The 18,500-nt window shown below is 36.3% G+C and overlaps 1 protein-coding gene across 5 annotated transcripts; it reads right to left on the reverse strand.

Moving 5' to 3' along the window:
* Nucleotides 1–603: 603 nt before the first annotated feature.
* On the reverse strand, nt 604–15,787 carry LOC140805753 (AMSH-like ubiquitin thioesterase 1). Of its 5 annotated transcripts, XM_073162045.1 has the most exons (10): nt 4,569–5,364; nt 3,788–3,891; nt 3,660–3,706; nt 3,186–3,528; nt 2,893–2,982; nt 2,707–2,769; nt 2,541–2,615; nt 1,133–1,195; nt 982–1,034; nt 604–894 (listed from the first exon to the last, which is right to left on the reverse strand). In XM_073162045.1, exons 4-10 carry the CDS (start codon nt 3,258–3,260, stop codon nt 732–734), a joined length of 582 nt encoding a protein of 193 aa, XP_073018146.1. In that variant the 5' UTR covers nt 3,261–3,528; nt 3,660–3,706; nt 3,788–3,891; nt 4,569–5,364; the 3' UTR covers nt 604–731. The 5 variants fall into 5 exon arrangements, 2 of the variants coding, with proteins under 2 accessions (XP_073018146.1, XP_073018147.1); XM_073162046.1 differs by lacking the exon at nt 4,569–5,364 and having other exon boundaries at nt 3,788–3,908; XR_012112326.1 differs by lacking the exons at nt 604–894; nt 982–1,034; nt 1,133–1,195; ... (1 more) ...; nt 2,707–2,769; nt 2,893–2,982 and adding exons at nt 13,566–13,768; nt 13,897–13,972; nt 14,097–14,161; nt 15,557–15,787 and having other exon boundaries at nt 3,257–3,528; nt 4,569–4,657.
* Nucleotides 15,788–18,500: the final 2,713 nt, after the last annotated feature.

The raw sequence follows: 18,500 nt of genomic DNA on the forward strand, positions 1-18,500 counted from the left end.
AAGTATTATTTTTATGTCAAAAGTATATATTATGTAATATATGCTTATTCGAGTGAAAAATACTACTTCTCACTACAGAAATAGACCTAGTCAACATGTCTCACAAATAGAGATTCGTGATATTATTAGACATGAGATTTGCTCATATCATATATTCTATGTTATATATAAATAATATTTTTTTTTATTTTACAAATAATTAGTTTACTTATGTTTTTTTATAAACTAAGTCAAAATATTTGATTTAGTTATTATCCTTTAAATCTAAAATGATATACTTATAAATAAATAGAGAGAGTTATTTATCCTACAAGTAGTAGTTAGTCCAGAAAATTAAGGAAAAAATTGATTAGATGTGTTTAAAATTAATAATATATAAATTAACTCAAATTTACATATCAAATATAATATAAGGACAATTGTTTAAAAAAAATTTGTGGTCTCACGTCATACCAGAAATAATTAATGTAATTTGTGCAAATATATTAAAGTTTATGAAAATTTAAAAGTACAAATAAAAAAAATTATTTGGATACGATAGTTATGTAACATAAATAAATTTATTAAATAGTTTGAACTTTGAGATAAAGCAAAAGTCGGAGAGAGATGAATTTTTTTTTATAAATCGCAAAACCATATGTGATCATCTGTCCGAAAACAATACAAGGGGATTTCTTTCAATCGTGTCATTAATGAATGATCACAAATTAATGAACCCAGTTGCAAACAGATCAACGTAGATCCATAACATCAAATCTCAAATTGGAATCCATATAAACATCGGTACAATGTCTGTATATAGAGCTACCATCTGAAGGGGGGTCGTGGGAATGGAACCCCCGTCTTGGGCAGACAGTCATTCCCCCTGACGTTAACCGGAAAATGCCATGGTTTCTGAACACACAAAAACTTCCGGTTAGTTTTGCAACTTTCCATTTGAAGAAGAATGGACATGTACACGATGGAAATGTTAAAACTAACCTGGAACAGTCTTTTGGTGCCATGACAATGGCAATAGCTTCGGGTAACATTATCTGTAAAATATATAAAGATGTGTGTGAAAAAAAGTGGAAAGCTGATAAGCAGAAGCAAATCACCAACATATAAGGAGTTAAATGAAACATGATTTTACCTGGTAGGAGTAGTGCGTGTGAATATCAATCGATGACATGAAACAAGATTGTGTAGGATGTGTCTGCATAACATCAAGCAGTTGGTCAAATGTTAATCCTTAATGTGGTTTATGAAAGATACATGCTTGGTGCCAAGAGCGATAAAAAGAATGGCGACACACACAATGACAAGCTATTTCAGTCTGTATACCCTCAGGCTAATATGGACACCATAATTTTGTTGTAGACAGTAAAACTTGTCTAATGAAAAGTAATAATGAGACACAGCATTCTCGTGCTCAAGAAATTAAGTTGTCTTCCAACATAATATGCGACAAGTTTTCCTAACATCTCACTTCCTCGGAAGCTCGTCGAAAGAGAAAGCGGGTTTCCTTTCCCAAAATCCTCCACAGCGTTCATCCATTTCACTACTGTCCGAGGATGAAAACATACAGGCATTCCTTATCAAGACGATCCTTAAATTCCAGCCAAACAGCACCAAAGCTTCTTAGTTTATTTACCAAAAGTCCAAAACCATCCATGTTTTAAAATTCAAAGTCGCTGAATGGGCTTTGGTAACACGAGATTTAAGAGTAAAACTTCTTCAGTTTTCTTATATCAGATGGCACCCACTTAAAAATTCTAGAATTAAACAAGCTATCCCTAGAAAAGGAGCAATGAAAGGCAGAACCAAAAAAAGAAATCTTTCCTCGTGACAAACTGTAAGGGCCAAAAAGTTTTGATCGAGAGTAGTTGAGGTGTGAATTTTCTAAGTGTACTAAGAGCAGATCATTCAGGAACTCATCTAAAACTACTTTTAGAAATAATCCAATGTATGAAGAAGAGAGGTCAGTAGTAAAGAGAAACACTGGAGACTTTCCAAACGGGAGGAATCAGAGAAACACTGGAGATTAACAATATAGACAAGAGATGGTAAACCATGGATAAATGAGTTGCATGACATACACGTACATAGATTCTACAGAATCCGACTTCGTAATTGATTATGGGGAAAAATTCAAAGTATAACAAGAACCTGCCAAATAAGGAAACCTGATTTCCAATAGATTATAATCCGGAGCATGAGTGTGACTCATGATGAAGAATGGAGTTCATAATCACTATTATACACATCCAGCGAAGAACGAAGAGAGAAATATAAGAACAAGAGACCTGATTCTACAAACTCGTATATCAATAGAAGTGTAGAGAACCATAAATGGACACACATGGAGATACCTTACTCAAAGTATAAATATAATCAGTAAATAGCATTAAGCATTTGCTAAACAATATCAAGGAGCCATCACTGAGCAGTAGGACCTTGAAAAACAATATATTGACATTTTTGCTTACAGAAAAAACCAAAGACAGTTCACCGTAGAAACGTATTCTATTTATGGATAATCTGGCCAAAATTATACGTACATGAATCCATCCAAGTGGAAAAAGACTTTGTTTGTCCTGCACTTCAAATATTTCTTCCCCATTCGTTGCTTGGCACTGCTTAACCAGAATGATTAAAACAAAATTCAGATGCTGTCAGCTTCTTGTCAAGTGTTTGTGCATATGTATGAGGAAAACTCTGGCTTACCGAGTCTGATGCCGATTCTTGCTTTGGAATATTTAGAGCTGTGATATAGAATTTTCGGTTTCTCTGTGGCAAATAACAGGTGTGTTCAAAAGAATGCATCCAGTAAATAATGCTACAAATCTGAAATGATGACTTCGGTGATTGCTATACATCAAAATAGAATATCTAAATGGTATTGGTACTTACAAGCGAACCCGCGAGGATCCCGCATGTTTCTAAGTTTTTATCTGTGTTGGACTTGGCCAACTTCATAAAACTCTCCATCATTTGGGTTGACTGATGAAAGAACAAGCACAATGAGTATGTATACATTTCTAAGTTTCTTTACTGCTGAAGCTTGATACAATCGTTGCATATTTTGCAGAGAAATCAAGTTATCGAAAATGGAATATTCAAATTAAAGAACTACTCGGTAGCACTTGATGTCAGATAAAAAACACACAACATTCACATTAAAAACCAATATGCTAACACCTTACTATGTGCAACTGCAGTGAATCTTCAAAACGAATAAAAGAGACACCGGAAGAATTCTCCTGCCCACATTCGGTCATAGTCTCAGTATCTGGAGGTGAGGTGGGGATAAGATCCTGTACATATACTAGAACAGGAGGTGGCGAAGGTTGTCTAATAATTTCTGTTTGTGGTGCGGTTTCAATAGGTTCAAAAGAGATAAGTGAATCAAATTCTTGATTCTTTACTGGATTACTGTTATTTTTTGGCTGAACTACAGATTCCAAAACAATTCTTGCTTGTTCTGAACTTCCACCATCATTTCCTGTCGTATTTCCATCTTTGATAGAAAGTTGAGTGCTATTGTCCCTTCAAGGATCACAAACATGTCAAATCACCATATGTCCATCAACAAATCATAAACATGAAACTTAACTCGAAGCAATAAAATCAAGTGGCAAACAAATTCTTAAATTTGTGATTCAGATACATTAGTTAACCTTGGAACCTCAATAGGAGTAAAGTATTCATTTCTTGGATATTAAACCTGCAAAAAAATGAAATTATATACATATATAAAAAAAATTGCTTTCGTGATTGATATGCATCAACGAATGGTCAGGGCCACCTTATGAATAGAAGGAGGTTTCCATTGTCCATGAAGCCCGTTGGGGCCCAAAATAGAATGTCTAACTAGAGAGTTTCCTCCTTTGGCGGGGAATACTGATTGATCTGCCAAAATATTATTCCTATGCATTGACGTAAGTATAGGTTAATTTTTAGGGAAAAAAAGCAGAATAATATACAACTGTATGCATGTGTATGCCATAAGGCATAAACATTCACAAATCAGATGATCCTTGCATGCATCCAATTGATTCAAACCAGCATGTACAATGTTGTGGATTGTAATGTTAGACTAATCTTTATTGCCTCCATGAATCTGTCAGAAATTACCATATTTAAATCCTTAATTATTCATCAACTACATTGAATATTGTAATTTAATATGTCGAATATAATACCTACCTTTTAAAAAATGAGAAATTTTAAATATAAGGCCAAGTCTCAAGAGTATCGATAAAACAGAAATTTCCCACTTTGCAATACCTTTCAAAGAAAGTGAGACCAACATTAACATTTATAACAGTCTTATGATACAAAAAGTGTCAACATTTTATACAGGGTAAAAGAAAAAACAAGTTTCACAAATTACTTCAGTTTCCAATGAATGATCTTCAAAAATAACTGAAATTAAAGAATTCCATATTTAAGATCATATTCTACAATGGGAAATTTAGTTTATAGGTGAGGAAATGGCAAGGATTTCCAGCCACATTAAAATGTAAGTATCCATGCAATTGTTTCTGCTGCTAAAAAGATCGACAGAGTTTACGTAAATGGCTTACATTTTACTGAGATGCTCTTCTATCGGTTTTGCAAGGAAATGAACCTTCGATCCTGATATCCAATGTTCGACAGTAGCAGGCTTTAGACTCTGTCAATTACACAATAATTAGGTAAACAAGTAGGTAACGGGAAACAATAAAATCTGACTGTCATGAATCCAGATCCAATAGGCCGAATTAGTTCTGAATCACTAGGGCACATTGCTGATGTGAATGAAAGGCCCCGGCCAAAGATTGTAAATGTGGGGACCCGGGCTCTAACTCAGTTCTTTTCGGGATTAATCGGATCATAGTTGTCAAAGGCGCGCCTCAGGCGCTAGGCAGAGCTTCAGCGCCTTATGGACAACCAGGCAACGGTGCATGGCTGGGCGAGCGCCTTTAGCGCCTTGAAGCCGCATTTCTCCGGGCGATGGGCGTTCCAGGCGTTCCGCCTCTTTGCAGAACCATGTGCGCATCGCATATCCTTTATTTTTTAATGACCCAAAGCCCAACTAAATAAGCCCATAACTAATTTCAGCCCATAAGTAATTTATTTTTAAAAAAAGCCTAGTTTTGCTTTGCATGTCGATACGTATTCTCATTTCTCCCCTGCCGATTGAAGTTTCTGTCGTGCCGTTCTGCGCACACCATTCTCCCCTGCCATTTCTGCGCACACCATTCTCCCCTGCCGATCGAATATTGAAGCTCCTGGACCTGTTCTTCTCTGCCGCAGCCGCAGGCTTCTGTTTTCAGGCCTCTCTTTCAACTTTTCTTCTCTGCCGGGCAGATTCTTCTCTTTCAGGCTTCTGTTTAGCATTAATTTTTAAAAAATAGCCTAGTATGGCCTAGTAGAACATAAATATATAATACATTCTCTCTATATTATCGCCTCGTGGCTAGGCGATCGCCTTTTGTCGCCTAGGCGTTCGGGCGCTAGGCAGTGGCTCGTCGCCTTGACGTCACCTAGCGCCTTGACAACTATGAATCGGATGTTTATTCAAAAAATGCGGGTCAAAATTTTGCTTTTTAACATTAATTCAAATGTATATAACTCAAGCACAAGATAATTTTATATTTATTTCATTACAACAAACATAATATACATGTCTTGTTTTACCCATATTCTACAAACCAGTAATTAAATACACAACATGTCAAAAATATAACTACTAGTTCATCTGCTACGCCCGTGATCACCACGCTATGTCCATATCTCATCTCTGTCGCGACCTTGATCCTGCCCCACCTGTTGTTATGCACACATACAGACATAACAACAGCCGGAAACTCTGGTGAGAACAAATCTCAGTATAAAACATGTATGCATGCTGATACATAATCGTAAATCATGAATGAAAACAATAACAATAGGCTCCATAGTCTATGAAACCAATCTATATAAGCATGCAATTCAAATCAAATCATGTCTTGACTCGACTCAACTCTAATTCTAGGGATCCCGGTGTGAATAAGACGTCACTGTCTGTCACCTACCCTCCCAATCGGGGTAATTGTACGTCTTATTCCTAGACTTCGGACCTGTCTGTATCGAATATCTACAATCGGAGTGACTCTGATCCGAAGTGTCGATACCACCGAACGTCTAGTTTGACAAGTCTGGCAAAGACTCTCCTATCTCAAATGCTTGAATATAAATCTATAAACAAGACATCATCATATCAAGAGATTTGAATATAAGTCTATAAACAATCAAAATCATATCAAAAGATAAACAACAATTCTAGTATGTGATTTTGTTGGGAAACTCAAATTGAATCTCATTTGAGTTGTGTCTTCCCCAAACAAAACATGAATTATACCTTCCGTCGTACGATCTCTGTTGATGTCGAAATCTCGACTACGAATCTTACCAATATCAATCTGAAATGGTAATGTTGAATGTTCAATATCAATCCATAATTCCAATCAATACACATTGAACTTAACAATCAATCTCAATGCAATTCAGCGGCGCAACGACATGATTTCTCGATACCGGTCATATCAATACTACATAATCAACATCAACAATTCACCATTCTCTTCATAACACACTCTAAACTCTGAAATCTGAACATGTTCAATCATATATATGCTGGAATTTCCTAACAATTGCATACAATAATATTTCTTCGATCCGACTACGAATATCCGATCATCAACTTCACAAGAACACATAATCTAGTGTAATTCACAATTTTCCCCAATCACAATATCTCAAATCATGCAGGAATTGAATCATACTTACATCTTCTTGTAGTTTATGATGCAAGGAACATAAATCTGAACTCGGAATAAAAATCGGTTGGTTGGATTCTTCAAATTCCACACTCCAAGCTTGAAAGAAACTTGGAATTTTCTGAAGCTTTCCTTCTTGTCCCTCGGTGCTATCTTCTGAATAAGGAAAAGAGTAAAGGACACATATCTTATACATGCATGACAAGGACAAATGGCTTATTCTTTGGAGTACACGTCTCGCGCATATGCGCGACATTACCCGCACATATGCGCGAGACCTACGGGTCTCGGCCAAGGCAAATTCAACACCTCGCGCATATGTGCGCTTCATCTCGCGCATGTGCGCCAAAGATTCTGGAGGTGTCGCGCATATGTGCGCCTTATCTCGCGCATGTGCGCCAATGTCTCTGGACGTGTCGCGCACATGCGCGCATTTATTCGCGCATGTGCGCCATCAGTTCTGTCCTTCACAACTATTCTGAATATTTTCTCATCTATTTCCATGTCTTTCCTACTCCCATCTCATTTAGTGCTTCTCATGACATGTCATGCATACTCATATCTTCCGAGTGTCACCTCAATGAAGACTAATAAAAAAATCTCAAGCCTTACATTTCTCCTCCTCTAAGAAATGATTTCGTCCTCGAAATCATAGGTCATTCTATCAATGTAAGTATAAGAGGCAATGTAATCAAAACTGAATAAATACTTACATCATCGAAATAACTCGGGATGTCTCTGTCTCATATCTGCTTCTGTTTCCCAAGTCGCTTCTTCAGCGCCATGACGACTCCACTGAACTTTCACAAGCGGAATAGTCTTCGTTCTGAGCTGTTTTTCTTTCCGATCAAGAATCTGTATCGGTTGTTCACCATAACTCAAAGTCTCGTAAGGACCGATGTATCTAGGAGACAACTTCCCACGCTTGCCAAATCTGACAACGCCTCTGAAAGGGGAAATCTTCAAAAATACTCTGTCTCCCTGTTCGAATACTAACGGTCTACGTCTGATATTGGCATATTTGGCTTGCCGATCCTGTGCCGTTTTCATTCTCTTCTGAATGATCTTTACCTTTTCAGTCATTTCTCGAATCATATCAGGTCCAAGTTCTGGTACCTCAGATATATCATCCCAGTACAACGGAGATATGCACTTCTTGCCATACAAAGCTTCAAACGGTGCCATCTCAATACTCGTCTGATAGCTGTTGTTGTACGAGAATTCACAAAGAGGGAGTGAATCCTGCCAACTAGTGCTAAAGTCTAGCACTACAGCTCTCAACATGTCCTCTAAAGTCTGGATAGTCCGCTCTGACTGTCCATCTGTCTGGGGATGATAAGCAGTACTCATGTGTAATGTCGTACCTAAAGCCTGCTGCAAACTGTGCCAGAAATGTGAAGTGAATCGGGGATCACGATCTGATACGATGGACTTTGGCACACCGTGTAATCTGACTACCTCTCAGACATATATCTCAGCCATCTGATCGTGTCGGTATGTCATTCTGTATGGAATAAAACACGCTGATTTGGTCAATCTGTCAATAATGACCCAAATCGCGTCACAGCCCCGGGATGATCGAGGTAACTTCGTCACGAAATCCATGGAAATGTGATCCCATTTCTATTCAGGAATAGACAAAATCTGAAGTAGACCTCCAGGCTTCTTTCTCTCAGCCTTCACATGTTGGCAATTTAAGCACTTGGACACAAATTCTGCAATATCGGTCTTCATCTGTTTCCACCAGAATTGTGTCTTCAAATCGTTGTACATTTTTCGACCTCCAGGATGAATGCTAAACCGACTACAGTGCGGTGCTGATAAAATCTGTTGTTTCAACTATAAAACATCTAGCACTACGAGACGGTTATTCACATACAGAACAAAATCATGTACCTGATATTCAGGCTGATGTCCTGATCTGACCATATCAATCGACTTCTGAATATTCTGATCGGTTCTTTGGGCTTCCTTGATTCTCATAATCAAATCTGGCTCAATTTGAATCGAAGCAAGTCGTAGCGGTCTACTATCTGTATCAAATGTCAATCCAGACAAACAGCAATCTTCAACTAAATTCGAAACGCCTATCGTCGATAAGGATAGAGCACATACCTTTCGACTCAAGGCATCCGCTGCTGCATTTGACTTCCCAGGATAATATTTGATCTCGCAATCAAAATCTTTCAATAGATCCAACCATCTACGCTGCCTCATATCATAGTTGTCAAAAGCGCGAGGCGCAAAAAAGCGCTCAAGTGTCTTGGGGCTTCAAGCGCAAAGCGCAAAGCGAAGCGCACGCTTTACGGAAAAAAGCGCAACAAACAAATTATCATCCAAAAATTCAAAATAAAATAAAAAGTCTTTGAAAATGTGATACATGAAATATCAAATGCCATTATAATCGTCATCTTCATCTTTCAAATCTACGTCACGCCACAATAAACAAAATATTATCAAAAAAATCAATTGGTGTGTTTGACATGTTTAACATGTTTAAATTCTGAAATATAAAAAACAATTCATCTATTATATTATTAAAAATAAAAAACACAATTTGTAATTTTAAACAAAAAAATCCTAAAATTAAGGTTTAGTGGTTTACTAATTGGGTAGCAAATGAGAAGTGGCGGCAGGGTCGGCGGCGGCGGCAGGGTCGGCGGCGGCGGCGGCGGCGGCGGAGCAGTGGCGACAAGGCAGAGGCAGAAGAGATTCACGCACAAATGCAAAGGCAGTAGACTTGGCAGAGGCAGAAGCACTAAACGACAAATATTTTAATATACATGGGCTGGGCTTTCATTTGGAGCTGGACTTGGGCTTGGACAGAACTAAAATAACACATATGGGCTGAAGCGCCTAGCGATATCGCTCAGAAATCCAGGCGAAGCGCACTAAAGCGTGGGCTTCATTAACCTGCTGCGCTTCGGGACAATCCGAAGCGCAAGTAGGCCGCCTCGCGTCGCCTCGCGCTTAAGCGAGCGAGGCGAGCGCTTTTCACAACTATGCCTCATATTCAATTCTGATTGAGAAAACAGATACTTCAGACTCTTGTGATCAAAGTAAATCTCAAATTTCTCGCCATATAGATAATGACGTCAGATCTTTAATGCAAAAATGATAGCCGCCAATTCAAGATCATGAATTGGGTATCGAGTCTCGTGTGGCTTTAACTGTCTCGAGGCGTATGCGATCACATGACCTCGCTGCATAAGAACACATCCTAACCCTCTGTGAGATGCGTCACAATATACAACGAACTCACTTGTACCTGAAGGTATCGTCAGTACTGGAGCATTGATCAGCCTCTTCTTCAATTCTAGAAAGCTAGACTCGCAATCCTCAGACCACACAAATGGTGGATTCTTCTGTGTCAACTGGGTAATCGGCTTCGCAACTGGAGAAATCTTAGATGAATCGTCGATAGTACCCTGCCAGACCCATGAAACTACGTATCTCTGGCACAGAAGTCGGTCTCGGCCAACTGATAACAGCTTCAACTTTACTCGGATCCACAGAAATACCGTCTCCAGATATGATATGACCCAAGAAGACAACATGTTTCAACCAGAACTCGCACTTTGACAGTTTAGCATACAATCTTTCATTTCTCAGTGTCTGCAATACAATTCTTAAATGCTCTGCATGCTCATTCCTATTTGGATGAGTTTGTTATTGTGTTTATTGATGATATTTTGGTGTATTCCAAGAATATTTCTCAGTGTCTGCAATACAATTCTTAAATGCTCTGCATGCTCATTCCTATTCTTGGAATACACCAAAATATCATCAATAAACACAATAACAAACTCATCCAAATACCTCTGAAAAACGCGGTTCATCAATCCCATAAACACCGCTGGAGCATTCGTTAAACCAAAAGGCATGACAATAAATTCGTAATGTCCATACCTGGTTCGGAATGCTGTCTTTGGTATATCAACATCTCGAACTCTGAGCTGGTGATATCCGGATCTCAAATCAATTTTAGAATAAACAGATGATCCCTGCAACTGATCAAATAAATCATTGATGCGCGGCAATGGATATTTATTCTTTACCGTCGCCTTGTTCAGTTGCCGGTAGTCGATACACAATCTCATTGAACCGTCTTTCTTTCGCGACAAATAACACTGGTGCGCCCCAATGAGATACACTAGGTCTGATATATCCCTTGGCTAGAAGATCTTCTAGTTGTGCTTTCAATTCTTTCAGCTCTATCGGTGCCATCCTATACGGAGCTCTCGAAATAGGAACTGTACCTGGAATAAGATCAATGCTAAAATCTACCTCTCGGGCTGGAGGTAATCCTGGAATCTCGTCAGGAAATACATCTGCAAACTCCCGTACTACTGGCAAATCTGCCAATGTCGGGCTCGATTTCTGTAGATCTACAGAATAGATAAGGAACCCTTCTGCTCCTTTCTGCAACAATCTACTCATAGTCAGAGCAGACACTAAGGGAATCCGAGATCTGGAACCCTTAGCGTAGAATTTCCATTCCTCTGTCATTTCAGGTCTGAATCTGACAATCTTGTGAAAACAATCTACGGTAGCTCTGTACTTAGTCAACATGTCAATCCCGAAAATACAATCAAAATCAGATAAACCAAGTACAACACAGTCTAAATCGATCTCATGCCCCTCAAACTGTAGTATACAATGTCTAACTGAAGTCACAGATATCAGACCACTTCCCAACGGAGAAGAAATAGACACTACAGTAGACAATGACTCTACAGGCAATGTATGTGTCAATGCAAAACGTTCTGATATGAATGTATGTGATGCACCTGTATCTATAAAAAAAAAATTACTTAAAAAATTCATCCGCCTAGACGGGTGGTAGGTGACCCGCCAACGCCTCGCGCCATTTACAACATTGGGCGATATTGAATGCAGTAACTAAATCCAAGTGGATGGAAGTAGAAGAGATCAAGGAAGTAGTTTTGAATGATCCAGCGCCGCTAAAAGTTATACAGAACCTTAATAGGGCTAGTGGCAGTCCCAAGCATTGTTCCTTAGTCAATGGGTGCCTACCAAACAAAGGTTGGTGATTCCTCGAGCATCATCACGGGCTCCAAAATTGTTGCTTGAGTTTCATGCCTTTGAGAACATATAAAAGATTGGCAAGTTGTTTCTTTTGGAAGGAATGAAGGAAGATGTGTGCAAATATGTGGCCGAGTGCGAGGTGTGTCAAAAACAAAAGTATGAGGCTACATCACCAGCGGGATTGCTTCAACCATTAGCAATCCCGGAAGCAATTTGGGAAGATTTGGCCATGGACTTTATTACTGGGCTGCCAAAGTCGAAGGGTCATGATGTTATCTTAGTGGTGATCAATCGACTGTCCAAATACAAGCACTTCCTATTACTTAGGCATCCATACACAATGAGCTCGGTAGCTGAAATCTTAATAAAAAATGTGGTCAAACTACATGGGTTTCCAAAGACGATTTTAAGTTACAGAGATGTAGTGTTCATGAGTTTCTTCTGGTCTTAATTCTTCAGACTGCAGGGTACCCCGTTTAAAAATGAGTATTGCATACCATCCTGAAACTGATGGCCAAAGTGAAGCATTGAATAAGTGTGTAGAGACTTATTTGTGTTGTTTCTATTCGGAGCAGCCTAAGAATTGGGCACAATGGTTGCATTGGGCTGAGTACTGATACGACACTTCATATCAAACCTCAGGAGGTATGTGCCCCTTTGAGGTGGTGTACAAGCGAAAACCACCTGCTGTGATCCAGTTCTTACCTGGAGAAACAGTTGTGGCAGTGGTTTCGCATGCTCTAATAGATCGAGATGAACTACTGAGACAGATCAAATATAATCTTGGGCGATCTCAGCAACAGATGATCAAATACGTAGAAAGAGGAAGAGAAGTTCAATTTCAGGAGGGTGATATGGTGTATTTAAAGTTGCGCCCACATCGCTCACATCGACAAAATTCAGTCTGTACAAGGGTATTTCAGAAACTAGAAACCAGGTACTATGGGCCTACTAAGATTTTAAGGAAAGTGGGGACAATGGCTTACAGAGTACAATTGTCCGAAGGGTCTAAGGTGCACACTGTTTTCCACGTATCATGCCTTAAAAGAGTGGTGGGAAGGAATTGTGCTGAGACGAAATTGCCTAGGGAATTGGAGGCTGATTTGTTTCTGACATTTGAACCAGTGTCAATCTTGGCTGGACGCATCTGACAGAAAAAAATGAAAATTTTGAAAGCAGTTGCTGGTGCATGGGAAGGGAAGAACAGAGGAAGATGCTACATGGGAGAATTTGGAGGATTTTATGATTCAATTTCCAGATTTTCGCCTTCAGGACCAGGCGATTTTTGAAGAGGCAGGACATGTTATGAATCAAGATCCAATAGGCCCAATTAACTCTGAATCACTAAGCCTCATTGTTGGTGTGAATTAAAGGCCCTGGCCCAAGATTGTGATCGTGTATTGTAGGCGGGGAAAGGGGGAACACGTGAGTGAGGATATAATAAATGAGAGGGGTTGGGTAGATGGAATCATGCTGTTATTATTCTTGTTGAGTGAGTCACTAGCATTCTGCTAGGGAGAGGGATTGTAACAGATAATCTGGGAGTTTTCTTTATCAACTCAATACAATATTACATTTCTGGTTCTCATTTATACTTGCATAATTCGCTAGATCGTAACACTGACACTTCAACTTAGCATTTAATTTAACTTGAGAAAAACTTTCAGAATCTTACCTAATTTAAAACCGAATAGTAGATAGTACCAATCAACAAGATGGAGACTCAAGTACCTTCTTTGTATTAATATAAATTTATAATTACTCCAGTTTTGTTGCTTCAAATAAGGTCTTTCAACTGAAGATTTCCAAGTTTCATTTTGCTGAAAATATCGGCATCCATTTTTCTGACTAATTTGTTTTTCACGCAACTCCTTAATTTTTACTTGAACAGCTGGCTTCAGTTCTTCCAGCTCAGTCAATGCAGCTATTAGTCTCTGTGGAATGTATACAAAAGAAAAATTCAGGAATCAATGCAGATTAGAGATTTAACCAAAAAAAAGTCAACATAAAAGCCGCAACAATAACAATTAATATAAAATGAACAATGAATAGCAACTGTTACCCGTTTGAGATACAGTTTAGTTCCATTTGCAGATGTTCTATAGTCTCGATGGCAAGGTATTGTCTCAGAAACCAGACTAAACAAAAGACAACAAACAACATTCATTGGAACCACTTTATGTATTTCATGCAATATATATTTTGGCGAAAAGGGTTGTTTTAAAATATACGTTGAATTCAATGTAGGACATCCTTTCTTACCTTGAGAATCGAAGAAGCATAACATACAAATCTACAACATTCTTTTCTTCACGAAAAATGTCGACCTACAGAATGAAATAAAAATTTAACTGAGTAAATTTGGAAAACAACAAAAATAATGAATGAGATGGATAGAGAGGAGGATTATATATGAAAAAATAATATTTAGAAATAAAGAGACCAAATCATCCCCAAGTAAGAGAAATGAATTTGATGTGCCACAAGCACATATAAAAAAACAATACCATAGCATTAAATTGACAAGTCAAATAATTAGAGTTCGGAATTAAATAAGAAGAGGAAAACCTTACAGTACAATTGTAAAATCAAACAGCATAAAAAACTGATTGGAAATAAAATCGAGTCATAGAGAATAAATACATTATCGCAGAAGAAAGAAACCTCTTAAAAAAGCTAACTTTAGGTTTCATGTATTTGTCACCATAATCTAGACGAAGCCAAGCTTTTTCCAAAACAATGACCTCTCATATAGAATAAGCAAATAACTGTTTCAAGGGCAACCAAAGCACCATGTCTGATGGTCTGGAAAAAGTATCCCTTCAACAAATAATGTGCAAGAATCTCAATGCATGAATTATAAGCATCCGTATATTCTAAATCATTTTTCATGGAGTGCACTTCCAATCACCCAAGGAGCAGCAAAATAAATAATTATTTCACCTTCTTATATTTTAGCTTAAGAACTTATTTAATTCATCAGAACGAAGTGTACTTGTTTATGCTCGTAGACATCATCCGGGAGATAAGTAGTTATTTGTAATTTGGTATATTTGGAGACAACCATTATAAGCAGACTACAATCTCTACTCAAGTTAATCACAAACGCAACCCTCAGTTCAATGTTCCCTTGAAACCCAATAGTGGTGACAGTCAGTGGAAGATTTCAGCTATGACATTAGACACTCAATCTTTCCATTATTTCAGGTCAAAACACCTATCTCACTTCTCACCCAGTCCAATTGTGGTGTATTCGCAAATAGTAGGAAGATTTATACGTAATATCCTACTTGTTATCAACTAGAGTGGTGCCAAGCAAAACAACAATTACAACATTCTAACATGCGTTGTAATCCATAAAATTGAGTCGACGCAACTCCTAATGACGAAAATCCAAATAAAATTTGAAACCAAGCGTGCTTAGTTCTAATTCAATAGCTTAAAGAGTTCTTACATCCATCACTACTCCTACACACAAGCCTTGTCAGCATATTCTAATCACGGTCTCACTTGTTACAAAATCCCTATTTTATCATAAAAATCATTATTCCGCAATATTCAATGAAAAACCAAAAACTAAACAAATTCGACTCAAATTCTTCCACGAGGATATAAACAATTGTCATTATCGAGAAACAAGTGGCAACAAGCCTCTCCAATTCACATATCGGTCCAGGGTACAAGTATTAATGTCAAAATACATGCGGATCAAATCAGTATACCTGCTTTAGAATGTTATCGGCTATGCGAAAGTAGAAACGCATGGAAATCCGGTTATCGACGACTATTTTCTTCGTGCTCGCCGATATGTTTATACTTCCCTCTGGAGAAGATCGAGCCATCAGATTCTACGAACGATATCCTCTCTCTATCTTTAGAAGTCTAACTCTTCCTCTGAGACTCGTCGGCCAACCAACCTTCGGCGGCGACTTCTGGCTCTGGCGCAACTGATCAATCAGCATTAAACAAAAATTTGTTTATACTTTTTCTGATTGTGTATATATTCGTGCAAAATCTAACACAGAACAGACGAGAAATAACAAAATCGGAATTTCGCTTTGGTTCAGTCAGTCGATCGGTTTTTTTATATATGAAAAATATCAATTAAATTGATTTAGTCGGTTCATTTTCAGTTTTATACGTAAAACAACTTATATAGAACAGTTATTGGGCTTGGTATTTTTACAATTCTCATTTGTTTGTATTGAGCTTTAAACAAAAGTTCAATCTTATTATTACTTGACCTCAAAAATTATAATTTATTTCCGAACTTATTTTTTGCTTTTTATTTTATTTAGGAATAACCTATTGTTGGAATTCAATAAAATTACATGGGGATTGATAAAAGAAATCGTTTTTTTTTTTAAATCAGACAGATCGATTTTTTTATAGATTCGATTTAATTGGCTTTCATGGCTAATATCGATCGATTCAACTGATCGAAAAAAATGTTTATTCATTTTACTAATTTCAGTTCGGTCAGTTTGGTCATAATCGAATCCACACCCTTGTATAGATTACCATCTGCAGCATGTTTTGTAATTTTTTTTATACGATAATAGTGAATGGAATGGTGAACATTAACATTGGTTGTAATTAGGATGGCATGAACCTATCACTGAACAGCTCATGCATATCATGGTGAGATCATTTTTATTTATATGAACTTATGTAAATAATAATGTGTTTTAAATTGTCTATTAAATTAAACACAAAATAAGGTTATCAACTAATGTTTTCGGGTTATTAAGCTTTATTGTATTTAATAAGTTGTGAATCTTTAATATGTTGAGAAATAAGTATAATTTTTGCTTTTATAATGAACTAAAACAAAAATATCAGAAGATAATAATAGACATTATCCATATATGATCAAGTCCCCAACCATCACATTTCGTATTATCTTACTTATTAAAAAAAATAGTTCAGAATCGGGTCAAGCATTTTCATTTTTCTATTTATTTATTTATTTTCTTATCTATCGATATTTGAATATTGAATGTTAAGTATACTATCTAAACACTGTGATAAATATTTTATTTCAGTGTCGTAAGTTAACGTAGTTAACCTTTAGTTAGGTCGGGCATTTCATGTATGAATATGACTCGAATAAATCTTCATTTGTCTTCACTAGTTGTTGAATGTTTCTGTAATCCCATCTGATTGATAAACATATTAGGCATAATTTAGTACACAAGATATGATAAGTATGAGATATATAATATAAAGATAAATCAAATATAAGTATGATGGTAAGATAATATATTGAATGATTGGTATGATTTTAACAAGAGTGATTAAATTTATATATTGGATTGTAATGACAAAATTAACTTTATCATAAAAACTTTATTTTTCATTGTTATCGAGATCATGTACTTGCATATCTTCATTCTTAAATTACTGTATATATGCATTTGTATGTGTATATATGTTTCATTGTCATAAAACAATTATAAATAAAGTATTTATCAAATAATCTTATATATTTTAAATTTTTAATTTGATGTGTGTAATACGCTAGTTCGTTTTTTATTTTTTATATATTTATGTTATTTATGTTTTAAGTTTTATATTTTTTTTATTGTTTCATGAGTTCATAATTTGATTATGGATATTTTAAATAAATTATCTACGAAATTTCGAAATATCTCAAGTTTAATAAATAGTATAGATTAATTTTAATACTAACTATTTAGTTTTAAATTTTAATAACAAAAATATTTTTTTAAAATTTAATAAATTATGCATGCCCTAACACAATATCAATAGCAAATTTTTTTCAAAGGAATATCTAAAACTAATTTAAATCTCAATGCTTAAGAAATAGGGAAAATAATGTAATTTCCCAGAATTTACTATTTATCATGGAGATATCCATGAACATTAGAGGGATGTCTACTCCATAGTGGACTAGCATTATCACGGCCCATCCAATTTTCATGGGCCGATAAAAAATGAACCAAACATGGGATGAAGGATGATAACTTATTAATCATTTAGTTATCATGTGTACCAAACTATATCTTAGTGTATTGATGCCTTGATTGCTACTTCGGCTAATTCTTGCTCTCTAGTGAGCGTGTCCTCACGACTGCACATGATTGCTGATTTTACATATGTATTATCTATAATGGATAAAACAGAGGGGTCAATCTCTTATTAAATCATCTCACCGATTTATATTCAATGTCAACCCGACCTATATATATCATAAAAAACGATATTGTTAATATAAAAAATAATATGTTTTTATAAGTTGAGTCAATCTTATTAGAATTTTAGTGATAGATGAGAAGATGTAGAATTTCATTATGATTTATGAAATGACTACAAAATTATTATTATCATCTACAAAATATAAATAACAAAAAATATCTTAGTTCAATAATTGTTCTAATTATCAAAATATCTTATAAAATTTTTAATATATTTTTAAAATTTTCATATATTCTCTAAATTTTTAGAACAAAAATTACTTGTTACAAAAAAATATAAATTCAAAAACTGCATACATACATATGATATGCGAATAGGACTGCAGGTAATGATATGACAATTTATCATTCCTAAAAAAAAATTTTAAAAAGGAAAATTATATTTTATTTACGATATTTTAGGACAAGCCGACAAGTTGTATGAAAGAGACCAATATCCGTAAAGCCA

This window comes from Primulina eburnea, chromosome 11 (genome assembly GCF_022965805.1).
Source record: "Primulina eburnea isolate SZY01 chromosome 11, ASM2296580v1, whole genome shotgun sequence".
NCBI lineage: Eukaryota > Viridiplantae > Streptophyta > Magnoliopsida > Lamiales > Gesneriaceae > Primulina > Primulina eburnea.

Excerpts from the sequence above, each read along its gene's own strand:
- LOC140805753 (XM_073162045.1), bottom strand. The coding sequence starts at position 3,260 with ATGACCGAATGTGGGCAGGAGAATTCTTCCGGTGTCTCTTTTATTCGT. Across the intron at positions 2,616-2,706 it reads AAGAATCGGCATCAGACTCG|TGCCAAGCAACGAATGGGGA; the intron begins GTAAGCCAGAGT and ends CTGGTTAAGCAG. Across the intron at positions 1,035-1,132 it reads ACACGCACTACTCCTACCAG|ATAATGTTACCCGAAGCTAT; the intron begins GTAAAATCATGT and ends TATATTTTACAG.